This window comes from Diadema antillarum, unplaced genomic scaffold (genome assembly GCF_040938485.1).
Source record: "Diadema antillarum isolate AM-2024a unplaced genomic scaffold, OU_Dant_1.0 seq00001393_RagTag, whole genome shotgun sequence".
NCBI classification, from domain to species: domain Eukaryota; kingdom Metazoa; phylum Echinodermata; class Echinoidea; order Diadematoida; family Diadematidae; genus Diadema; species Diadema antillarum.
The window spans coordinates 86080-110732 of record NW_027272148.1 but is presented as its reverse complement, the minus strand read 5'-3'; the positions used below and the strand labels follow the sequence as shown (position 1 = coordinate 110732).

General features: G+C 36.4%; 1 protein-coding gene across 1 annotated transcript in view; it reads right to left on the bottom strand.

Annotated features, from left to right (window-relative positions):
- Positions 1 to 24653, bottom strand: part of LOC139708979 (uncharacterized) — a gene marked incomplete at its 5' end in the record, with an annotated part of 104951 nt that overhangs the window by 4959 nt on the left and 75339 nt on the right. Inside the window, 7 exons of the mRNA XM_071620947.1 lie at positions 635 to 772; positions 10345 to 10460; positions 11551 to 11653; positions 12268 to 12457; positions 14444 to 14521; positions 16530 to 16604; positions 18274 to 18563. Coding sequence (XP_071477048.1) covers positions 635 to 772; positions 10345 to 10460; positions 11551 to 11653; positions 12268 to 12457; positions 14444 to 14521; positions 16530 to 16604; positions 18274 to 18563 — 990 coding nt within the window. The remainder of the gene's footprint in view (positions 1 to 634; positions 773 to 10344; positions 10461 to 11550; positions 11654 to 12267; positions 12458 to 14443; positions 14522 to 16529; positions 16605 to 18273; positions 18564 to 24653) is intronic.

The window sequence follows — 24653 nt, the reverse complement described above, 5'->3', positions numbered from 1 at the left end:
TATGTGGTTGATACTGATATCACTACTCTTAGAAAATTAGTAAAATTTGGAAATTCTGTAAGTTTCAAATTTGATAAAACTCTACCACCATTCTGTTATTTGATATCACATGCATGGAGACATTTTGTTCATCATTTTGTTTTAAACACTGAATGAAATAATAGCACTAAAAAACATCTTCATCACCATCATCATCATCATAATTGTCATCATTTTCATCATCATCATCTTCATCTTCATCATCTTCATCATCATAACTGTCATCATCATCATCATCTTTATCTTCATCATCTTCATCATCATTATTGTCATCTTCACCATCATCATCATCACAATCATCATAATTGTCATCATCTTCATCAACATAATCATCTTCATCTTCATCATCACCATCTTCATCCTCATCATCTTCATCATCATCATCATCATCATCTTCATCATCATCTTCATCATTATCTCCATCATCATCATCATTATCCTCATCGCCATCATCATCATCATCTTCATCATCATCATCTTCAACATCATCATCATCATCATCTTAATCTTCGTCATCATCTTTATTGTTTTTTAACATCATCATCATCTTTTCCATTTTTTTCTTTCATCATCTTCATCATCATCATCATCTTACCGCTGCTGCAGATGGGATATGGATGCTGGAGATAGCGTGGGGTTTGATGTTATTTGATAGGTGACATAGAACCACTCCATCCATTAGTGCTTCTGCCAGATCTTCCGGTAATGAGACCTTCAGCCTTGACTCTATGCTCTGCAGGATAAGTGCGACAAAGAAGGCGGCAAATGTTAGTAACGTGTCAAGAGCCAGATTTTATGCAAGCACATTATTAAAGCTACACAACTGGATCCACCACTGCTCTGAGCATCTGTCGCTTGGGCAGACAAAGTTGACTACTTCAGCACAACATACAATGTATCAAACAATGACAAACAGTATTTGGCACAAAAACTCACATAACAGAAAACTGAGGGTTGAACAAGCAAATACCTTAATTACAATTCTATGTAGACAGTTCATTTCTAGAACTCCACATACATCAGTTGACATGAATGGATAGGTATCAATCCTACATACAATTTGTAACAGTGTCTAGCTGCGCATTGAACAAATATCTGCTCTCCATCTATCTGTTTTTACCTATATTTGTTACAAAGAGTCTGCAATACAACACAAATTGGCTTGAAAAAGACATGCTTTACAACATTTAACTTTCCACTGTGGTGCTACACAAGTAGATTGTGACAGTCTTTATTGTGATTTATGCCTATCCCTGACGCTCAAATCAAAGCTGGGTGAATATTTATTGGCTGATTGCACTTTAGAATTGTCCCTAAATTGTGAGTCTGAATGATGGAAGCTACTTTCAAAAGAAAAAAAATTTACAACAAAGCTTACTGTGAATGGATCTGTAGGTGCATTTTAAGTGTGTCACTTTAGAATTGCCCGCACACTTTTATTCTGAACACACAAATTTCCTAGTTTGAGTTGTGTGTGGGTGTGCAAATGTTGTGGCAAGAGTGGATATAAAGAAAACTGTACATGTGTTTGCAATCAGTGCATAATCGTCAAACCTGTTTACTAGAGTAGACCAAAGTAAGAATACAAACCTGTAATTAAACCATGACCATACAAATACAGTGTGGCTCATATCCTTATGACTTAACAGACATGGGGGAACCGATGTACCTGAATGTACATCACATGGCTTTGAGCACTTCCTAACTATTGCTCACACTATACAGAAAAACCATTGGAACAGGAAAAAAACAAACAAACAAACATGCTTAAGACTATGTGGGACTAAAGATATTTAACCTTGATAACCACTTATAGACATATAGAGCAGAACTAGTTCAGTTTAATTGCAGAACGCAGAAACCATCATTGAAAGGAAGATGGTGAACCACTGGTCAGACACAGACAATTAATCCAACACATTTTGGACTCATTGGGGAAGTGGGAAGACCTCCATAATCAAATCCACTAGACCTATGCCTTTTCAACTCACAATCCCTCACCAGTGCATTTCCATCAACACCACAATTCGCACACAGTGCATGCAGGGTAGAGTCTCGAACAACTAAAAACTTTACAGTGAAACAAAACATCCCACAACCCAGGACTCTCAAACCATCACAATGTTTGTTTAATATTGGCACATCTGATTTCAAACAAAGCGTCTAGGTACCCAGGGCTGCCAACATTCTTACATCAAAAAGGATTAGGATTAGGATTAGGGCCAGGGGAAGGGTTTGGGGTAATTGCCCAGGGGGTAATTGCCCTAGATCCCTCCACAGAGCCACCACTGAGAAGCTTGTGTGTTGCATATTGTATCTTTAGTAGGTGATCATGATTCCCAAGTCTAGGATACTATTGACTAATTCAGTCAAGAAATGAAAAAAAAAAAAAATGTCAATTTTCAATTTCAATTTTCAATTTTTCAGGGAACTTCTTGTAGAACCACGGAGACAAGGCAGCTCAAAGCAACAGTGAACATCAAAGGAAATGAAACCCAAATTCTGATATATGTGGATTGAATGAATGCTGCAATATTAGTAGAACACCTCTGCTAAGTTTGAGGAATATTGGACAATTTGATCAAAAGTTATGAATTTTAAAGTTCAGGTGACACCATCATTGGATGAGAACACTACAGCATGTCGTGACATCACACATGAAATACAATATGAACAAAATATAGAGAAGAATATTCAATATATTTCACTTTTCTACTACAATGAAAAAGCACTTGACTTTCCTCTTTCATTTAAAGAAGGGGAAATAATATTACCCTTAATAATACATCAGTAACAAGTCAAGAGAATATGCACTTTTTATCAAGAATCAAATTTTGTGGAATTCTGCATATATTTTCTTTATTTTGTCTTCCATGTGTGTAGTCACAAACTGTAGCAGTCTTCTCATCCATGGGTGCAGAGTTGCTTTAAAAATTCATTACTTTTCAATGAATTTTCTGATTTTCATCAAAGTCGCTGATGTATTCTAGTACTAGTAACTACTACATTCACTCAATGCACACACATTTTTGGGTTTCATTTCCGTTAAAGGACAAGTTCACCTTCATAGACATGTGGGTTGAGTGAATGCAGCAATATTAGTAGAACACATCAGTGAGAGTTTGAGCAAAATCGGACAATTCATTAAAAAGTAATGAATTTTTGAAGTTTCTGCTCAGTCACGGCTGGATGAAAAGACTACTATAGCTTGTGATGTCACATGAGTACAACGATATAAAGAAAGAATAAAGAAAATTCAACATATTTCCATTTTTCTCGCATAACAAAAGAACACTCTTTCAGAAGGCAGGGGGAATAATATTACCCTTAACATACGTCAGTAGCAAGTCGAAGAAATGTGCACTTTATTCAAAAAGTAAAGTTTTGTGAAATTCTCTTTTTATTTTCCTTATATAGTTGTACGCATGTGACATCATACACTGTAGTAGTCTTCTCTTCCAGCAGTGACTGCGCAGATACTTAAAATATTTGTAACTTTTGAACGGATTGTCCAATTTTCCTCAAACTTTCACTGATGTGTTCTACTAATATTGCTGCATTCTCTCAATCCTTATGTATATGAAAGTGGACTTGTCCTTTAAAGGGGATGGCTAGTAACCGATCAGTGGGAATCAGTGGGAATGCTGAGGGATGATTGTTCCAATCCTCGTGGGATTCATTTAAGAGTTCATTATATAGCTACTGTTGTGTGAAAATTATTTGCTTCAGAACGGTCTCATATTCAAGTAATGTGCAGATTAATGTCCCGTCACTGACCAGGGACGCTTACCTGGAAACATTAAACTGCACATTACTTGAATTTGAGACCATTCTGAAGCAAATAGTTTTCACACAAGAATAGATATATAATGTACTCTTAAATGAATCCCACAAGGATTGGAACAATCATCCCTCAGCAATCCCACTGATTCCCCTGATCAGTTACTAGCCATCCCCTTTAAGGCAGACAATCAAGAATCTAGTCTCAAATACACACCAAACATCATGCACTTGCTGTGACTACTCTAACAGTTAGGCACACATACTTCAAAGAAACAACTAACAGTGTCTGCGATGTTATTGACCATAGAAAATGAAGCATGCCACATTTGAAATTGTCAAAACTTTCACAAATTTCATTGCAACAGAGAGAGGAAGGGGCTTTAAGAACAGCCTATCTCTCATTTTGAATCATTCTGATATTACACAAAAAGCAAGTTCTTACAGACATCCATACTCTCGCATCACTTACAATAAAACACCTATCAGCTAGTCTTCCTAAAAGTCGGGTTTGTTTTTGTATTTTGGTTAATTTGTATGTTTTTAATTCTGAAAACAGTAGAAAAATCACTTGCACGGCACAATCAAATAATTTGTATTACCTGATGGACTTATTCAATTTGAAACTTCATTCATACCCTACCTCATCCCCCCCCCCCCAAAAAAAAATAATAATAATAATCTATGGGCTACTTAATTTAAATAATTTAATGCAGAAAAGAACCAAGAATTGGTACATGGGTACACCTTGACCTTTGATCCCTGACCTCAGGCACATCAAAATAGAGGTTTTCTCCGATATAAAATTGTGCTATAAACACATTCTGCAGGCACATCATGTTCCATCAAATCCTCTCCATTCCTGTTTGGGTCATTTAGAGCCAAAACATGACTAAATTTCAAACTTCTGTCTTCCCTTTAGCTTTCAAAAAACAACGAATATACAAACAATGGTTGAGGTGTGAATTTCTTCAATTTGTCTCCCTCTACAAATTAAATTTGTTAAGATTGCTACTGCTGATCTGTAAATTAACAAACATGTCGGAAAAAAAAGGAACCAGTGGGACTTGATCAGCAGTTGCGATCTTAAACAAATTTAATTGGTAGAGGGAGACAAAGTGAAGAAACACACACCCGAACCTTCATCCCTCTGAATAATATCTTTCCTTCAAACAATGGTTTCTTATACATAGCACTGTAGAATATATATCCACAGACAAACTTAGTTCTTTTATCAGTTGGCTGAGTACTGTAAAACATGATATATTCGCGGCATGAATTTTTCGCGAATTGGAGCCGACGGCCTTTTTTGCGGCATGAAATTTTTGCGAACTGCCACTGGCATTCAATGCATATAGTGTAGACAAGAACTTTAACGTGCATTTTAATTTCGCGAATCTTGGCACTCGCGAAATTCGCGAAATTAAAATGCACGCGAAAATTCCTCGTTTTACAGTAAAAGCTGAGCTACATTCTTGAACTCAGTGACAAATTCCATGTACCTGGACTTTTATGTGCATACATAGAGAGAAATAAAATAATGTGGAAACTATAAGAGATTTAAAAAAAAAAGAATAAAAAAGAGAAAATTCATAACAGGCATTTTATTCTAAACTACATGAAAAGTTACATGGAGTCATTACTTGCATTATACGCTCTACCCAGGTGTTGTAAATGAAGGATATTGTCATTTAATTGAATCATTCCAAAATAAAATATACAAGTAATGGCCCTTGCTAATATGCACTGGATGTATCTTGATCTGGCTAGAATATTGTTTGAATGGGAAAATATATGAGCTGATGTGATTATGATTCAATATTTAAATCAGAGAAATCTAAAGTCTCCTCTGGTACATGCAGTAGCTACAAATGCATGGAATGATATAGATAAAGCATCCATAAAGTAGCCATTATAAACCATAACGCTGCGAGAACAAAAGTTCTTCATACAACAGGGCAACATTTAGCCAAAGTTATTGTGTACTCTCAAGCCAAACTGGAATGTCAACATATAATACCATTTTTTAGCAAAGTCTTTGGTCTGCAAATCATATTTGAAGATGAAGAAAATAATGTATATTGAAAGCAGCTCCTTATTGTTCCCTACACCTTCCAACAATATTCAAATTCAATAAATAATCCTCCCTATCACATCTAACTGTAAAAACTGAAACTGTGGTGGCGCTTTTTAATTGCAATAACAACGCATCGACAACGCTGTGAGGGTGCACAGCCTTAACTCTATTTGATTGTAAAGGAAAAACATGGACCATTTCTCTATCTCAAAATTACCATAGTTTTGAGGATTTTCTAAGCACTTGTTATGTGTTGGGGAAAAGTAATATCAAGTTCTAAGCTCTGAAAATGCATTTCTATTGTGAAGTGACAATGTTTTTAGTCATGGTGAGAAGGGGAAAAATTAGACGAAATAGCCACATATACCCTCTGCCTGTGCCTGCTGCACAATAACTTCACATTCCAGAAGTGCACAAGTGAAGACAGAAAGTGTGATCCCGCTTGCCCTCTGCGGGTTTTGTGTGGGTGAGTAAGATCAACTGCCGAACTAAAACGACTGTTCGCAAATTTTCTGATGAAAAGTCAGTCCAAAACCGTGATGATATACGATGAAACTGAAGATATTTTTCCGCGCGCAAAAAAAAAAAAAGTGGTGTCGAGACACAAAATGGCTACGAAGTCATTGACTGCGCATGCGCAAACAGGCTCTCATATATTCTCGACCGAGAATTGCGTGATAAAATTATGTGGAACTATCACGGCAATACTGATGCATGATTCTCAAGAATTAACTTCACAACACTGCATAAAATATGGTTTGCTCAAGTTTCTAGTAATGATTTTTTTTACATTTGCATATTAGCCTATCATGGTCAGCTTCAGCGTAGAATCATGACGTAGTGGCACTATCGTTGTCTTTATGCATCAGATTTTTTGAGAGACAGGTCTGACACTTCATAGGATTGTTTTGAAGGGTTTTCAGTTTGAATAGATGCTATCTCTTTTGAAAATGCATCTTTTAACAGTTACAGCAATTATGACATTTGGTACTGTTGCTATCGTATGTATATTCTATTATAGTCTTTCCTTTTCTTGAGCACATGGGGACATACACGTACGTGTATACTGTACATGTAAACTGTGTTACAACGTATGTCTAATGTGCTATGTAATTATTATCATTACAGGGCTGTAAAGATATCAATGGTTAACATATGGCTGATATGCATTACTAGAGGTTTACGATATAATTTAAGTTCAAAGTTCACGGTTACAACTTATCTAATCATTCACCCTTCATTCTAAGATTTAAAGTTTGTCTCAGTAACCTAACATGCTTTGCTCAAAGATTGGCAAGCACACTGGAGGGCTGAAAACAGACTGTCAACGGATAAAGATTACCTAATCCCCCTAATCCAGACTGTGTCGCCATGGCCTTCCTGTTGGACTGAGGCACAGTTCTTCACTATTAAAAGTGGGCTTGCTAACTTTACAACTGGATCAAACTTGGACGGACCACTGACTGCTGATGAAGAAGCTCTAAAATATAGACAAAGTGAATGGGCACACAGGAGGTTCACCCCTTGTTCTTACTGTGCATTCAGTTTCTGGTTAGTGTATAACAATTCCTGCAGCTGACTTGTCAAAGTGGTTGAACTCTTGCACAAGAACAAAGATACCAGTCTGAACCTCTCCCAATTATCATCGTTTGGTGTTATTTGTTTTGTTTTACTTCTTCTTTTTTTCCAGGAGGCATAAATCACTTTCTTTTAAGTGGCCTGAAAAGTAGACTATTCAATGACCTTTGACATATATCTCAACCATTTCAAATCTTATGTAAGACAATTTTTAAAGTGGATCTGTTGGGGCACAGGATGAACTCGACTAACACACGTTTTATTCTACGGATGCAGTGCTGCACTCTGAACAATGTGAAATTCATCACAGGTGACAATCAACAGAGAACAAACTCAAAATAAAAGTTGGCATGACCATGCAGACACCTGCATTAAAACGAAACAAAAAAGCCAAACGTCACAGCTCAATCTAATTCCTACATGACTTAAAAAAATACTCCAATTTGTTCCTTTCCAAACCAGAGAGGCAAAAATCTGTAGAAGTCAAGTATATTTCATAGTATCTACGTAACATGAAAAACATACTTTGTTTAATTTAGGCTCAGTTCTGGGAGAAAATACGAAAGAAATATTCCCAAAGTGAATTCCTCTTAAAGCATTGAGAACTCATTGCAGTCCTGCAAAATGATTTTTGTGCTTGGATAGCTAATATTCCAAATTTTGAAAATATATGTCACAAAAGTAAACTATGAGGTAATATGAATACAAAATCAAACTGCAAATCAATGTTGCCAAAACATTCCACACATACAGGTGGTGACCAGCAGGTGAAGAACATTCAGAATACTAATGAAGGTCTCACAGCCACTCCAAAATAACATTTCAAAGCCCAAGGAAAGAATATTTTGTATAATCTCAATGACAAATGTCATCATCTGATGCACATTGCATTGCTTTGAGTTTTATCAGTAACAACTGCATGGTACTATCATTGCAGTTGTGTATTGTATTATTTCTTTAGTTTTCAAAGCATCTTGAAACAAGCACATGTTTTGTTTTGTTTTGTTTTGTTTTGTTTTGTTTTTTGCCTCTCTGGCTTAGGGACAGGCATGGCATCGCAAGGTACAACACAGGAAAAAAAAAAATCAGAAGACTGGTAACACATTTCACTCACCTTCTGCATATCCACCACATTATTGTATTCACTGAGAGTGTGAATGGAACTCATCCACGGCTGTGCACACTGAGACAGTGCAGTGAAATATAAATGCCATTGACAATTAAGATACAACCATACCGTTTATCTCCCTTTCCAGACAAAAACAAACAAAGAAACAAACACGACAAACAAAAAATAAAGCACCAGTACTCAAGTGCTGAAACACAGTAAGGTGCTGGACACAGTATTAGCTTCTATTTGTTACAAACGCTATCCCTTTTTTTTCTTCTTAATTTTTGTGAGACAGTTGGGGAAGGTTATACACACTTATTCTGGAATACACCACAGAAAGAGCAATAATGGAGCTGTTTGGTTTTTTTTTCTCTCCTTCAACACACACACATTAATCGCAGGCTTTAATCAACGAACAAAACGATCACAACAAAACGCAACTCGAGAAACACGTCATGTCTTTCCCCTTCACTTTAACAGGCAACCAAGTGATGTTACTTTGGCTGAAATGTGTCAAGCAATACGCTTTCTTTTCCAATTTTATAAGTAGTACGGAAGCGAGATTTGCATTACATTATCGAATGCCATAATTGAAATAAGCTGAAAGAACTGAGTTCCTACAATTTGTATGACATGATTAGAATGTCATAAAGAAAAGAAAAAAAATATGTAAATGAAGCAAAACTTATAATGATAAATGAGTAGAACTTTCGCTATTTCATTGCAAGAAGTTTGTTCATCTGGGAAACAAAAGTATAGCGTAAAATTAACTGCCATTTTGATTTTCTAGCAATGCCCAAATTCAACATGATGGCTGATAAGAGCAAGATTGTGAGCCAAGTGAATTATCATTATCTAAATTTTCCTGTTCATTTCCAGTCATTGAAGACTGTAGCAAACAGCAGTAAAATACTATCATAGTTTACCAGGGACTTAGTGGACTTCATATGATGTCCCCATTGATTAAATTTCAGTGCTTCTATTACTTCACACTCACAAAAGGACTACAAAAAAAAAAGCCTGGATAATCTAGCAAAAAAAAAAACTTTGTGCATGCTTTTGCGTATTATAAAGTTTGTGCCACATTACTTTATTTCTAGATCCTTAACAATTGAGCAGATAGGTAAAAAATTTATCTACACGTACAGTATACTGTAAAATTTGAGAAACACAAGAATTTGTTGAAATTTTCCAAAATTTTGTTTAATATTTATCTATAGATTACTTGTAATGAATTTGTTTGAGAGAAGGACTGTTATATCCACATAGTTGGCATTTTCAAATTTTGCTCACCTTTCCTAGCGTACTTGTACGCACTTTAGATCTTCCAAACTAGATCCCATCAAAATTTGGCTATAAGATGTCAAATACCAGAATATCACCATTAAAACAAAACTACTTTTAATATGCATAAAATCCCACATTTCCAACCTTCTCTTCCCATTCTTGGTTTCATTTCTACACCAGCAAAAACCTTCCTCCGAAATGAGCAGTGTTGAACACATGTCAAATGCTCAAATATTATACCAAAAATAACATACTGTTCAAATTTTCTGCACGACCAAACTTTCTCGCACTTTTCAAAGCTAGCTTTTCATTCACATTCACAGCACAATATCAGAAAATGAAAAGTGTCAAACTTTGGCTGAGTACATTATGTGGCCGAAAGTCTAAGTGAGCATTCACTCACACACGTGTACACACACACACATTTGAAATAAAACCTCAAATTGTTCTGCGCTTCCAATGCCCCTCTCACCTTCCGTAGCTGCTCGATTCTCTCCAGCTCTTCCGCCCACTTCGTTCTCTCCCTCTTGGCGGTGAAGTTTGTCTGTAGGCCCTCACCGACCCCTTTGCCCCCTCCTATATTGAAGGCTGGAAGAAAAAAGAGCAAAGGACGTCCATGACACCATGGGGTTATACATCCATCCGGATTCAGCTTACTCGCCTCGCTTTAAAAAAAAAACTGTCACTAACAATTTGACACAAAACACTTCTGCTTAACAAGAGGGATGATGACTCACAATTTTCTGATCATACCAGACATGGACACAACCAAGAAAAGACAAAAGAAAACAAAAGAAAACTTGACATGCTGTGTGAGTCTCTTGATATTTGACTTTACAATTTCATCTTTTAAAAAAAATAAATAAATAAAGGAAAAATCCAGGTAAAAATTTAGGAAGAGATTTTCCAATACTCTGTTCTCATTCTACAAAAGCACAATGTTAACCGATTAGTGAAATCTGCAACAATTTGAACATTAGTCCAGATTTGTATCTTGTAATCTAAGAAACTGTCATCTATACCAACGACAATGTTAACACAGAAAATCCTTAATTGCATCTCCTTTTTTACTACTTTAAAAAGTTATTATTTTACAGATTTCAGCTAAATTACCCAGTTAAACTAAAAACACAAAGTGTCTCAAAGACAGCAATCTGCAATACCAAAGGAAGGTTGATGGGTATGCTACATGTAAGTTGTGAAGTTATTCATCTCATCATGAACAGATATTATGAATTATCATATCACTTTGTGAAACTCTCATAAAAGTTATGTAATTCAACTTGCTTGTATATTAACAAGCTCCCTTGAATGTAAAAGAATGCTCTTTTACTGCAACGTAACAAAATCGTTCAGGTGCTGCCCATGACATTGCTCGTTATGACTATGTGTCTCATTATGTTGCTCTCCTCATTTGACCTTTATCTGCTCACACACAGAATGTAATTTCACTTTGGCTTGTCATCATTAAAGGAGACCTTCGGATGATTTTCAGACTTTTACATTTGAACAAATATAAATTGGTTATGCTGGGTACAGAGTTTCAGAATCTATAATGATTGGGATGATGAATAAGGACCACAATAAATTCCACAAATCTGAACTTGTCAATTAATGTACTACATGATATGAAATTATGACAATCGTCTGGAATGCCCCTTTAATCACTGATTCTTACCTGATCTAGGTTTTATACTGCTAAAAGCTGACCCGGGTGAGTTTTTGGAATTATTTGATGCGGTGTCTTCTTTCTTCCCCGTCGGTGACATGGACGTCCGGGTCTGCAAAGGCATCAAAGAGGTAAATGTTGAAAATAGATGATAAAAAAAGAATACTTTGTTGATAAGGAGGGAAGAGATGCTTACATCATATCACAAAAATTAAAGATAATCTATATTCATTATGTTCCCACAAAGCATAGTAAATCTGTATACAAGGTATTCACATTGAAGCCTATCTCTTTTCATTTGACATTTCACATTGCCCAATTAACTTCCATCATCTCTATTCTATCCTACTTTGATCAAATGTTCACTGTTGTGCTTGCAAAATTTTACTCTTTCTTTTCAGACTACTCCATATGCTACATAATAGCGAGTCTATTTTCTTTGCCACTCATGAATCCCTGACAATTTTACAGAAGGCTAAATTCTCAGTCATAGAGAACAGCCATGACCAAAAGAAATGTACATGTATGTGTGCACGTGGCATTCATTTTGAGATCAGAGTTTAGTAAATTTGCACATCGTTAAATCTGCGAATAGTACCCGACTCACAAAGGTGGTGAAATTGAAAACCTAGCAAAATATATGCCATATAAAGTAATTTTTATAGTGGTCTGGAATTCCCCTTTAACTGAAAAGATGATGCTTTATGGTCGATGGGTCAGCAGTACCTTGTAGAAGTTGAGTACTGCGTCCCTCTGGGCCTGCTTTGTCCGATTCTTCTCCTCCAGTTCCGTCCTCTTGGTCACCTGGGCCTTGTGCCTCTCGGGCGAGATCTGACCACCCCCGACCAGGCCAGCATCCGAGTCTGATGCTCTCTTGACCTTTCCGTTGGACATCGGCAGTGAGTGGTTGATGTTGCTATAAAGAAGAGGAAAGAATGATAGGATAAAATTGAATCTCTAACAGATATTTATTGGAAAATAGAGACAATGAACGCTGGTACCAACAGCATAACTGCGAGGAAGGATTATCAATCTTTTTATATTTTCACAGCATAAATGTTACAAATCAAGTTCTCAAACACCTTAACCTCACACTGTATTTACAGAATACAACACTATGCTTTAGTATATGTCATAACACCTAAATGTACCTAATATACCAAATATCACATTATATCATTTCATATTCTATTCTATTCTATTCTATTATATCATATTATATATTATATTTTATTATATTATATTTTATCTTATCTTATCTTATTATATCATATCATATCATATCATATCATATCATATCATATTATATTACATTATATTATATCATATCATATCATATCATATTGTATTATATCATATTATATTGAATTATATTATATTATATTACATTATATTATATTATATTCCATTACATGTGATATCATATTGTGCTAAATCAGGAAAAATTAATCATTATCCCACATTTCATTTTATCACATACTTAGACATATTGTAAAACCTACTTTCATGGACATTTTAATATTAAGCTTCTCAACAACAAGAATATTCTGCCAGGTGTTAATACAAAACATGTTGCTTTTTACAAAGTGCTATGATTTATGTTAATCAGAAGAGAGTGCAAAAGAGTAGCGCACAAACTTGGTCAATGTTAGTAATATAACACAAACAAATCCACAGCAAAAACACACGATGCTGTAGTTCAAACTCCCTCAGGGTTACCATGCCAACCAAAACAGTAACACCTACAAGTGCATTAGGATGCATGCCTGCTAGATATTGCCCCGAGTCTATGGTTTAATAGATTTGAGCAGAATTGCCAGTGGACATTCAAATCTAAGAAATTATCTGTATTCAATGACTTAAAATAATTGATTAAGTATTACACTTTTCATTACAACGCACAGGTTTAATAGGCATCAAGAGCAATGCAACTTTACACATTGGGTAATTTAATGTTGGTGCTAGAGCTAATGTTAGTACTACGTATCTCAACAATAGCACTGGGGATAACACCGACCTTGAAATCAGTTCGTTTTAGTAGGTTGACCTCAAAATTCTGATGTATTTTTTGGGGTGTTGGGATTGATAATTGTGATCAGTACCACTTGCATTTAATTTGACTGTCAGTGTTTATTAGAGCTTGATTCAAGGCAGTTGTTTGGGAGATAGCACTACCACCTGCACTAGCACTGAACTTGAAATCACCAAATGAAGGTATACATAGGTTTGATAATACAACAATGTTTGTGTTGTTATCTGTATTGTATGGGTATGATTCTTGCATTGTTACAACATCAATAATTCTCTGTGAAATTCATAACTTTGGTAGCTGGGCCTCTGGAAGCTTTGATATCTAAAACACATTACAACTTATCAAACAGAATGAAATAGGGCTACATAAACCATTAAATCATTAATGCAATATGATATACACTGTACATGCCATAAATACAATGTAGTTATGATCTTGTTATGCATGTGCTATTAAACCAGTGATGTTGTTTATAAAATCATAGAACTGATGCTGTTACGCGTGAGCTGTTAAATCATTGCTTTTGTTATACTGCTGCTTTTGAATCAATGACATTGCTATACAGCTGCTTCTGAATTATAAATGCTGTTAATATACAGGTGTCATAATATTACTGATGATGTTATACAGGTGTTGCGATATTACTGATGATATACAAGTGCTGTTAGTCATTGATGTCGTTAAATAAAGGGCCATTATATCGTTGGTGTTATAGTACAAGTGCAATCAAGATATTGATGTTATTATTAAACGTGTTCCGTTGAGTCATGGACACTGTTACCCAGGTGTCATTAAGTGGATGATGTCGCTGTAGAAGGGTCATTAAACATCACAGACGTTGTTAGGGAGGAGTTTAATGGTCCATCTTACCCATACTTATCTCCCGTCGACGCCCTCTTGCTGTCTGCCGAACCTCCGACCGTTGCCCGCCGCGGAACCTTCTTATCACTAAAAGGTGAAGAAACAAAGGCTGGATCATTTCCTAACCACACCCTATGATGTATTTCCCCACAGAACCATATAAAATTGGATAACATCAATGATGATGTCTACGTAGTTCTAATAATGAGTCTTCCACCAAGGGAACTGATCGGTTACAAATTCTGCTCGTGAAGCTCTAAGTGTAGGTGAGAAATGAGCACAAGGGTGTGAACATGTTTCACCTTTGTCTCACTTTAATATACCAGTTGTTTATGACATCATGGGAATAATGGATAATGTACATGGGGACCACTACTTCTACTAGATCTCTACGAAAGATTCCTCTCAATAGCTACCACGAGGAAAATAGCAGGATGAAGTATAAAAGGAGGACGGGGGGGGGGGGGGAAGGGGAAAGTGGGGAGGAACTTCAGCCAGAGATATGACAGTTATGCCACATAATACATCAATCAATGTTGGTTTCATATGAATAACGCTACGGCCACTGCACCAACTTAAGGATATCATCTATCATGAAATGATGCCCGCTTTTGAAATATACACGTGTATATGATCTGTAATCAAAATGAGGAAATGGCCAGTAAATTACCAAGAGAAGAACCAAAGGCAGTGTGTGTGTGAGTGTGTGTGCTAACCATGTAGTCCTGAGCCTGGACACTTTCAAAATTATCAAAGGAATAAAAGTAAACTAGAAATAAAGCATGTAACATTTTAAGACTGAACATTAAGGTTTGTGCTCTATCTATAACTGATAATCGAGAGGGGGGGGGGGGGACTAAAGGGTTTCTGATACCCTCCCTCAACATGTGTTCAATTTTCTTTTGATGTCAAACCATGGACAGTATACTAACATGAGAGCACTTAGAGTTCAGTGCTTCACTCTGTACTTTTCCAGAAGGTGTGAGAGAAACACAAACCAGCATTCTAATGCTGCCCAGTCACCGTAAACTGTCACCATTTGTGAAAAAAATCAACCACTAATTTGCAGAACAACACAAAACGTTTCAAAAGAGATGTAGTAGATAGAAGTGAACAAGTGACAGTGAAACGCTGACCTCACTCCTACTGTTCACTGCAAATTTGCTAGAGAAAAAGAGAGAGTAGAAAATGTTTACTGAAATCATGCTTAGAAAGCAATCAGGATCCCTCTTTATACAGACATTGTAGCTTTCATGTATTTTGAGGTGAGTACACCATGTGACCCATTAGCATGATTATTCGGTTAAGTCCCAAACAGTAAAGCAGAGGAAAGAAATTGCCACAAGATATTTTGGTGGGAAAATAAGAATTTTGATATTTGTTTGAAAAAACAACAACAAAATAAATAAATCTCTGTGGGATTTCTTTGTCTTTTTTAAAGGTAAAAAAAAAAAAATATGGACATCACTGAAAAAGTACAACTGCAAAAGTAAGAAAGTCAATAATAGGGAGACTAAACGGGCTCTCAATGAGAGGGGTTACATATAAAATGCATCTCCACTTTTATGTAATTCACGTAAAGCTGCAAGAAATAGTATTGCCCAGTATATCGAATGGCTGATAGTGGACTCTCATTTCAGGAATCTCCACGAGATATAGCTAACTGTGTTTCCTGTGACACAGACCTACATTTGTATTTTATCCACAAACATTTCTGAATCCTATACAAAGCCTTCTGAGACATTTGCTCAGCTTACAACCAGAGACTCGTCCAAGGCTTGCCCAACAGAGCAACACCAATTCCACAACAGAAAAGGAGATTTACCCAAGTAGTGATTTGTAAGCGGCAAGAACAGGTGACCACTAGCTTGGACGAGGTCTCCAGGGAAAAAAGGATTTTAATACTTTTAATATAGGTATAATACGCACACGTGTCCCTTTTTATCACGATAGGTTGATAAATGTGACTACCCAGAGATGGGGACTGAGTTCCCCTATAACCCGCTGCTCACTTCAACACGACACACTTGTACATGTACACTTGATGTAACTGTTTGACACGACGAGGATCCACAGTATTTCCGTGACTACTTACACATACAGAGACTTGGGTCTCCCAATGCTCGTCGACGTCGAACTGGCCGATGACAAGGTTCTTCTACTACATGAATACGATGTCGAGTAAGAGGATGATGGGGGGATATAGAGTGTGGATGATGACGAAGACGACGTCCGTAAATAACCCGCATCAAAAGCATCCAAGCATCGAAGCATGCAGGTAAGAGTAATTCAGAGGCAAACTAAATGCAAGCATAGTTCAACTTAAAACGCATAAATAAAAGGCAATCAAAAATAAAACGACGCCTCATCCAGTCACGTCAAGCCCGCAACTGCCACCTACAATCAAAACCGGACTGACTGAAAAGATGACTGAATTGATTTTTTGGCTCATAAATATATGTATATCTTCAATATCAAATGTGGCAAAAAAGCATTTATTCTTTAAATAAGAAAATTAGTAGAAGATTGCAAGGAAGTAAATATCCATAGAAGCCAAACAAACAACCAAAGGCGTTAGAATCATGAAATTGCAATGATGAAGACATGCATTTATATCTTTTGTGCATTGTAAACTCAAAGATGAAATGTGGTAGAGTATACCATGTCACCGAACAGGTGGTGTCAATTTTGGTGATCAAAAACTAGGAATAGAGTAAATGTGCACTATTGCAATTTGTGTCCATATCTAATTGCTAAACATGAATTTATGAAGTTGTATGTTATACCTGACCGCTATGGGATTTAGAAATACACTGTATTTATGAATGAACATTTACAGCCTAAACAACAGATGGAATTTATAAAATGTCATGAATATTCACCATCCACAAGATGGAGACACACACTACAAGTAACTGTTATTGTGGATGTCGGTAAGAGAGGGGCATGTGTGCTAATTCAGATGTTCATGTTTATAATCTATAGTAAATGATGGTCCTAAAGTTGCAGTCGATATTCTCAACTCTATTGATAAGGATTCAATACGAGTATGGCAAAATACACCTTCCAATTAACCTTTGGATTGAGATGATAATTATGTTAATCACAGATATACTCAGCAAATGATGGCAATGACCTTTTAGTCTTTTACTCCAGTCAGCAACATATGAACAATGTCAATAGTATATCAGACAGTTGAAGCAAAACGTTTAAATAGCAATACTCACTAATACTAGTACATCCCTAAACATGATTTGGCAAATTATTACATAACGGGGAAAGTTTTGCTTTTATGCGATTACTGTTATGACTGTAGGGTATGCTCAAGGCCTTTCAACAACAGCTACAGTTCACTAAAATCCACTTAACTTATTTCTTAAGCTTAAAATATAGGATAAAATTGCCGTGTATTTGATTCAATTGCATTGCTGCAGAACGAGCTGTATCATCTACAGGAAAAATAAAAGTGTTATAGCACTGACTGGCAATATTTGAAGGTAAGGATTTAGAAAGAGATATTGTTTCTTTTACTCACAATTTTGTGTATGATCTATGAGATCATGATCTACACATAAATAATGTACATGTCTTTCCTACTTTATGGACCTGCCAATCACTTCCATTCTACTGCCAAGTTTGCAAACTGACCGTAACAATGGAGCAACTCAAGTCTGCAGGCAGATTGGCGAGCACAACTCAACAAGACCTGGATCTTTCAGAAGACGTGGCTTGCCATTATGCACGGGTTAGTAGTAATTCATAAACTAAAGCATGCACTTTCCTGCCCCGGATGAGGGATCGGTATCCCTCTGGGAAAGGCCTTTGCCATGCCAACTCACCTGTTGCCGTTCGTGGTTGCCCCCGACGACCCGTTGGCCAGCTTGGGCCCACCTATCCGCCTCTCGTCGACGCCGCCGCTGCCGCCGATGATGACGGTGGGTTTCTGTATCCGGCTCTCGCTGCTCAGCCTCCGCACCCCGCCGGTTTCCTTGGCGACGGGCGAGTGTACGTCGTTGCCGGGGTGCACAGGATCCTCCTTCTTCTTCTGCTCCTCCACCTCCATCCTTAGTCGTTCTTCTCTCGCCTGCCTCTTCTTCTCCTCATACATCGCCTTCTGCCTCTCCAGCTCCTAAATAATATGAAGGAGTGTGAAGTGTCCAATGACATACAAACAATCAGAGTGTAAGGAAGTCAGCCAGAATGACAAATAGTACAAAAATGGAATTGTCACATCTTTGGACAGGTCAAAGATGTGTAGACGTTGTAAAGAAGTCAGCACATAATTGAAGTCACATAGAACATAGACAGCATTGATTTGAACAGCCCTTCGTAGGTTACTGTACTATCGATGGAAGTAATATCTAATCCCCAGATAACTAAACTGCTTCTAAAATTGAAAATGGGCCTATTACAACGCCTATTACAACGCTTAACACTGGCTCTGGTCAAAGGTCTCAGACCAGTAACAATCATTGTCGGACCAGTAAAAACAATAACATTGTCCAGGCCAGTTATAAAAAAGATCAGGACCAATATATTGTTTATTGCCAGTGATTGACAAATTGCCCTACATCGACGTTAATAAGCACCAAGTTTATCAGTGTTCATCAACTCAACACAAGAATTTCATGATTTTAAACTTTACGTTCAGACCAGTATAAAATAGAAAACTGGATATCTACTGGTCTGACAGGGATAGGCTGGACCAGTAGAAAACGGTTAGTGGGCAGCCCTTTCTATTTTGTGCTAGCAATCTATTACCTTTCTTATTTCTTTTGAAGACATACTAATCATGTGTTAAAAAGATCCATTTTAAATCTCAAATCTTTGTCGAGGCTTTAAACCCAATGTTTTGAATTCACAGAGATAGTTTGAATAAAATCCTCGGTTTCAATTTTAAATAAGCATACCTTGCACCCATCCAAATAAGCCTGCAATCATTATCGGATGTGCACTGGCATATACAACGTACAATGTTTCATGCACATTTAGAACAATAAAATTTGCATAATCCGTGGACTAAGTTCAAACTACCTGTGTGAATTCCAGCTAATAACTTCATTACCAACACTCTGTTAGATTTAGAGGGCATAGAAACTTCTACCAGAAATACAGATATCATCCCACAAATCATCGTATCAATCATTATCATAAATCCATACTGCCAAATCAAAGCAACATGTTAGTATGCATGCGGTTTGATGCTCTGCTCTGCAAATGTCAATATTATGCAACATGTGCGTACACTGTATATCAGCATTTACCTGCTCATAAGAGAAAGAAACGAAATGATAATGTGTGATCTGTGTCAACAAGGTCTATGAGTATACAGCAAATATAGTATAGTGACTCCATGGGGGATCACAAGTACGTGCACATATTAAGCTGCAAAAAGGAAGAAATATTTCTCTGTTTTCTTTTCTAATTATGTATTTGATGTACTGAAGGGCAAAGTAGGGAATTTCATCTGTTGTGACACCTTCATGATGACATTTATACCAGCAGCATATTAATGGCGCATTAACTAGTACTACTATTTAGTTTTTGTCTTCCTCTTTTTTTTAAACACTCCAAAGCAATCCACTTGCATACACTATCTTCACTATTCATGGTTCTACATATGACTTTCATTTAATATTCCTCCACGGCTTTTACATAATTCTTCATTTGTTTATTTCTTTATTCACTTTCTTCAGATATTCACTAATAGTTCCAAACATATACTTTCATATATTGTTATATCACATTTTCGTTGTTGTTGTTTTGTAATTGTATTGAAAAGAAACATGTGATCTTGGAAATTAATATGTGATTTTAAATGAAATTTCAATTTGATTTAATCATTTAATCTTTTATCTATTCATTCATTCATTTATAAATGTATGTATTTATTTCTTCATTCATTTATGTATTTATTGATCTATTTACTTATTATCATATTTGTTAATATTAATATTTATTCATTCATTAACTTATTCATCGTTGCTTTCTGTAACAACAAACCGAGGGAAGGAAGTTGTTGTCACAACAAAATCATCACAGTGCTCTCTCAGCAACAGCAGCCATACACCTAATTACAATCCCCCACACGGAAAAAGAGTTGATTATTCAGGGAAATCAAATAAAATAACGACAAGAGAAAAGAAAAACAGTAGTAAAGGAATGGGAAACAAGTAGTCACAAAACTAATGTTAAAACTTTAACCCGTTGAGGACGAGTCTCGAGTACATACTCGGGCAGGGGTCTATGGGAAATGCATTTTGTAGCCCGTCCTCAACGGGTTAAGAACCGAATAATATCATACAATGGGGGTTCTCATGTTGACTATAGGGCCTGAGAAGGCTTGTAGGAAATTAGCATGCTTCACCTAACCTTGTTTTCCTCTATACATCCACTGAAATATACAGACCCACACAAAAACAAAAGTTTTTCAATAGAACATCCTTACATCTAATTTCTTGTTGATTTGTCTTTAGGACTCCTAGACCATACATAGCCCTGTAACAAGCACCGAGCAACATTTTGCAAGCACGATAAAAAAGCCCTGGGAAAACAAAACTGTACCTTCCCCTGGGCATACACGGTACATTAGCAACACTATCCACCATGTGACTACAGTGTGTAGCAACTTACAGGATTTTCTTTCACACCATAATTGATAATGTCACAGGGTCTGTAGTACTTTTCACTGCTTTCACTAATTTTCACTGGATGTTGTGGTTGGTGTTGATCAGTCATTGTGACGCACATACAACGTACTATTCACATCTTTTCTTGTTGGAAAATTTTAGAAATATGGCGGTGGTACCCTTATTGCATCATACTTTTTTTGTACTTACCTTTCATACTGTCATTTTCTGTTTAAATTGTTCAATAGACATATAATCAGGAAGTAATCATTATGGAACTAAAACCCCCATGAAAAGTTTTTTAGGTGACTATGTGCAAAAGGTACAAAGTGTGTCCACATTAGATTTTAACTGTAAATGTCAACAGAACCAGGGGAGAAAATCCCAAATCCAATTTGAATCTTTAATTATAAGAATTAAAAGTGTTCCTCCACACATTAAGGTTTTGTTGTCCCCTCCCCCCCCCCCCATCACCTTATTGATAGCAACTGCATGTCATGCATTGCATTATCTTATGAAAAGTTTAATGGAATATAGTAAAATGAAAATAAAATTGTTGATAGACAGTAGTGACACAATTATACACATCACCAGTAGAAAAGCAAAATAAGGACAACGCAATCATTTGATAATCAGATGAAAAATGTAACTCTCCATTTTTTGGTCAGTGCATAGCACTGTACCCAACGAAGATGTGCAGTAATGTCTTATCACACCTGGCAAACTCAGAAAAATTATTTTACAAAAAATGTGCATATGCACTAAATAAAGACTTCACACCCCCCCCCCCCCCCCCCCCCACCACCACCACCACACACACACGCAACTGTTCCAATAATGAGCATATCTTTGGTGGTCAGTCATGCACTTTTTATGTAAATAAAAGAAAATATTTCAACTATACTATCCAGTCACCCCCACAAATATTCAAGAAAGAGGATGTACACAACCAATTTTGGTGACATATGGGTGGCGGGCATACAGAATTGAATTTGCAATTTAGAGTCATTTTTTTTTAAATTGAATTCCATGTGATGGAGGAGAATTTTAGATGAAAACAAAATAAGAATCTTATTTTGTCCCCAAATGAATTGCAAATTTGTTCTCTCTTTCCTCATTTCTACCCTCCCATATCATTTTGCATGACGTCTTTCAACAGTCTTGGAGAGTCCATTGAATGTGGCAGGGTGCTTCCGCAGATAACAAAATCATGTCTGTTCAATCGAATTAGACGAGACGTTGCTGAGAAAATTTCTAATAGACGGAGAGAGAAAAAATGACTTATTCTAGTCCAAATCCCTAAATGTCAGCCTCTGCTCTCTCCTCTTTGTACTGAGTGAAAAACTGTAGATAGCCTGGGCCCCATCTTATAAAACTTGCGGTGGAAATCAATTTCCATCCTCCTGAAAGTTGAAAGTAATCGTAAGTTATGATTAATTCAATCATAACTTCCTTATGAGGTGGATTTGCAATCAATCGTAAAGTTACAATTGATTTGGGGACTTATGGTTGATTTGAATCAGTCATAACTCTTGAAAAGATGGAGCCCTGAAGGGCATTTCCTGAAGTGTTTTGTCCAACAAATTTGTCGGACAAATTTGCTCTCAGCCAATCAGATGCAAGGATTTCAGTAGCTTAGAACAATTTGTCAGATAAAAATATCAGACAAAACAATAATCTATTCATGATCTGCCCCTCTGATCAGTCTGCTTAAACAGAGTCTGCAAAATATATTGGGTAACTAGCCATTATATCAAAGGCTGAATGCAGACAATAAAGACTAATTTGCCTAATCATATGAATCTTTTTAAAGTTTGTTAATAGGTGTAATCTTTTTAATGTGAATACAGGATAAATACTGTACATATACATGTATATGTTAAGTCAAGGTGCATACATGCAAACTCATATTGAAATCATCTAGAGTAGTGCATCAGGCATTTTTTTTTAAAGAAAAAAAATAGAGGATATAACATAATTCATCAAAATTAAGAAAATATCAAGTATAACAAAAGTCAAATTTGTTATATAATATATCATCATAAAGAGTCATTCCAACTTATAATACAGGTTATCCTGTTAGTTACTTTAGTGGTGCATTTACTTCATATATTACTTTGGATTGCATTATAATAAAGAATCTTTAATATGAAGATGTATACCTTGAAGAAGTTTGGATTTTGAATCTCGAAGAATATAAGTTCGTCATCCTATGACAGAATAATCACAATCAAGTCATTTCAAAATTTGCTTTTTTTTTCATGGTAAATACTGACAAATTCACAACAGTCCATGCTATGCCATCATTGGATTCCACATCCTTGTAATATCATGCTCACATTCACTTTCTTTATGAAAAAGACATTTAATAGTATAATGATATCACTTCTAGAGCAATTTGTTGTCCTGTTGAATATAAATGGCCTTCTGAATATGAATTATGAACTTTTATCATAAGGTTTCCATTGAAAATTGATTCATTAAACATTACAGAAGTTCAACTTGGCCAAAAAGTAGTACATGTACTTTTAGAATAAATGGCATACACACACTATTTGTAAAGAAAAAACACTGTGTCATTTCTGGATGAAATTGTCAAATATGTAAATATTTGCTTTTTCAAAAACAGATGTTTTGTAAACATCAGGTAAGAACAAGGAGGTTAAATTCTACTAAGTGCTGTACACAAGACACTGTGCACACAAGACACTGTGCTTACACATTCATGCATTGTGGTGAGATTAACACATTCATTACCAATACACATACACCGTATAATTGACTAGATTAACACATTCACTATCAATACACATACACTGTATAATTGACTATGTGTTGGGACGGATTTCTACACTGACATGCATTGTTGTTACACCTGGTGTAAAGTCAACATTTGTACACCAGATTCTAGGAGTCACCACAACTAACAAGCAACAGAGAAGATTTCTTCTTAAAGGTGTGCTGTATGAAATGTCGAAATGAATAGTAGTTTCCCTTCATGAAAAGTGAACACTGCATACTAGTATGTACCTGTAAAGGTACAACAGGTAACTACTATTCCGCTTGCTGCGATCCAAAATGACTGCCTATTAACAGGCAACTAAAGTTGATGGTTGGGCAAGTACATTGTGAATCGTTTTGGTGGTGGTTGGGCAACTCTTATCTTAATCAATACACTCTGCATTTGCCTGGGGGGGAAAAATGAAGAAGGATCGCTCACACCGCAAAATGAAGCAAACGCACGTGTTCATCTTCAGAAAATGTAGAGGGAGAGGAATGAGACAGAATGAGCAAGAAAAGGAGGGAAAGAAAGCAGCTAGAAAAACATATGGCAATCATCAAAGTCTATGTCATTCTTTGCTTCCGGTGTGGACGCAACTTTTCGATCTGGGTAACCAGTTCCATCATCCGCTTGCCCAAATAGCCATCTCGAGAAAAGGATCTTTATTGTGTAGCCCTACGCAGAGCATAAGAGAGCTGCATGGAGCTGCAGTTGGTGGGAATTCCCGGGGCGGGAGAAGTTGAGCAAGAATGAGCCGATTGCAGACCTCCCAACCTTTCTGACTGAAAATATAGGGATTGATTTGGCT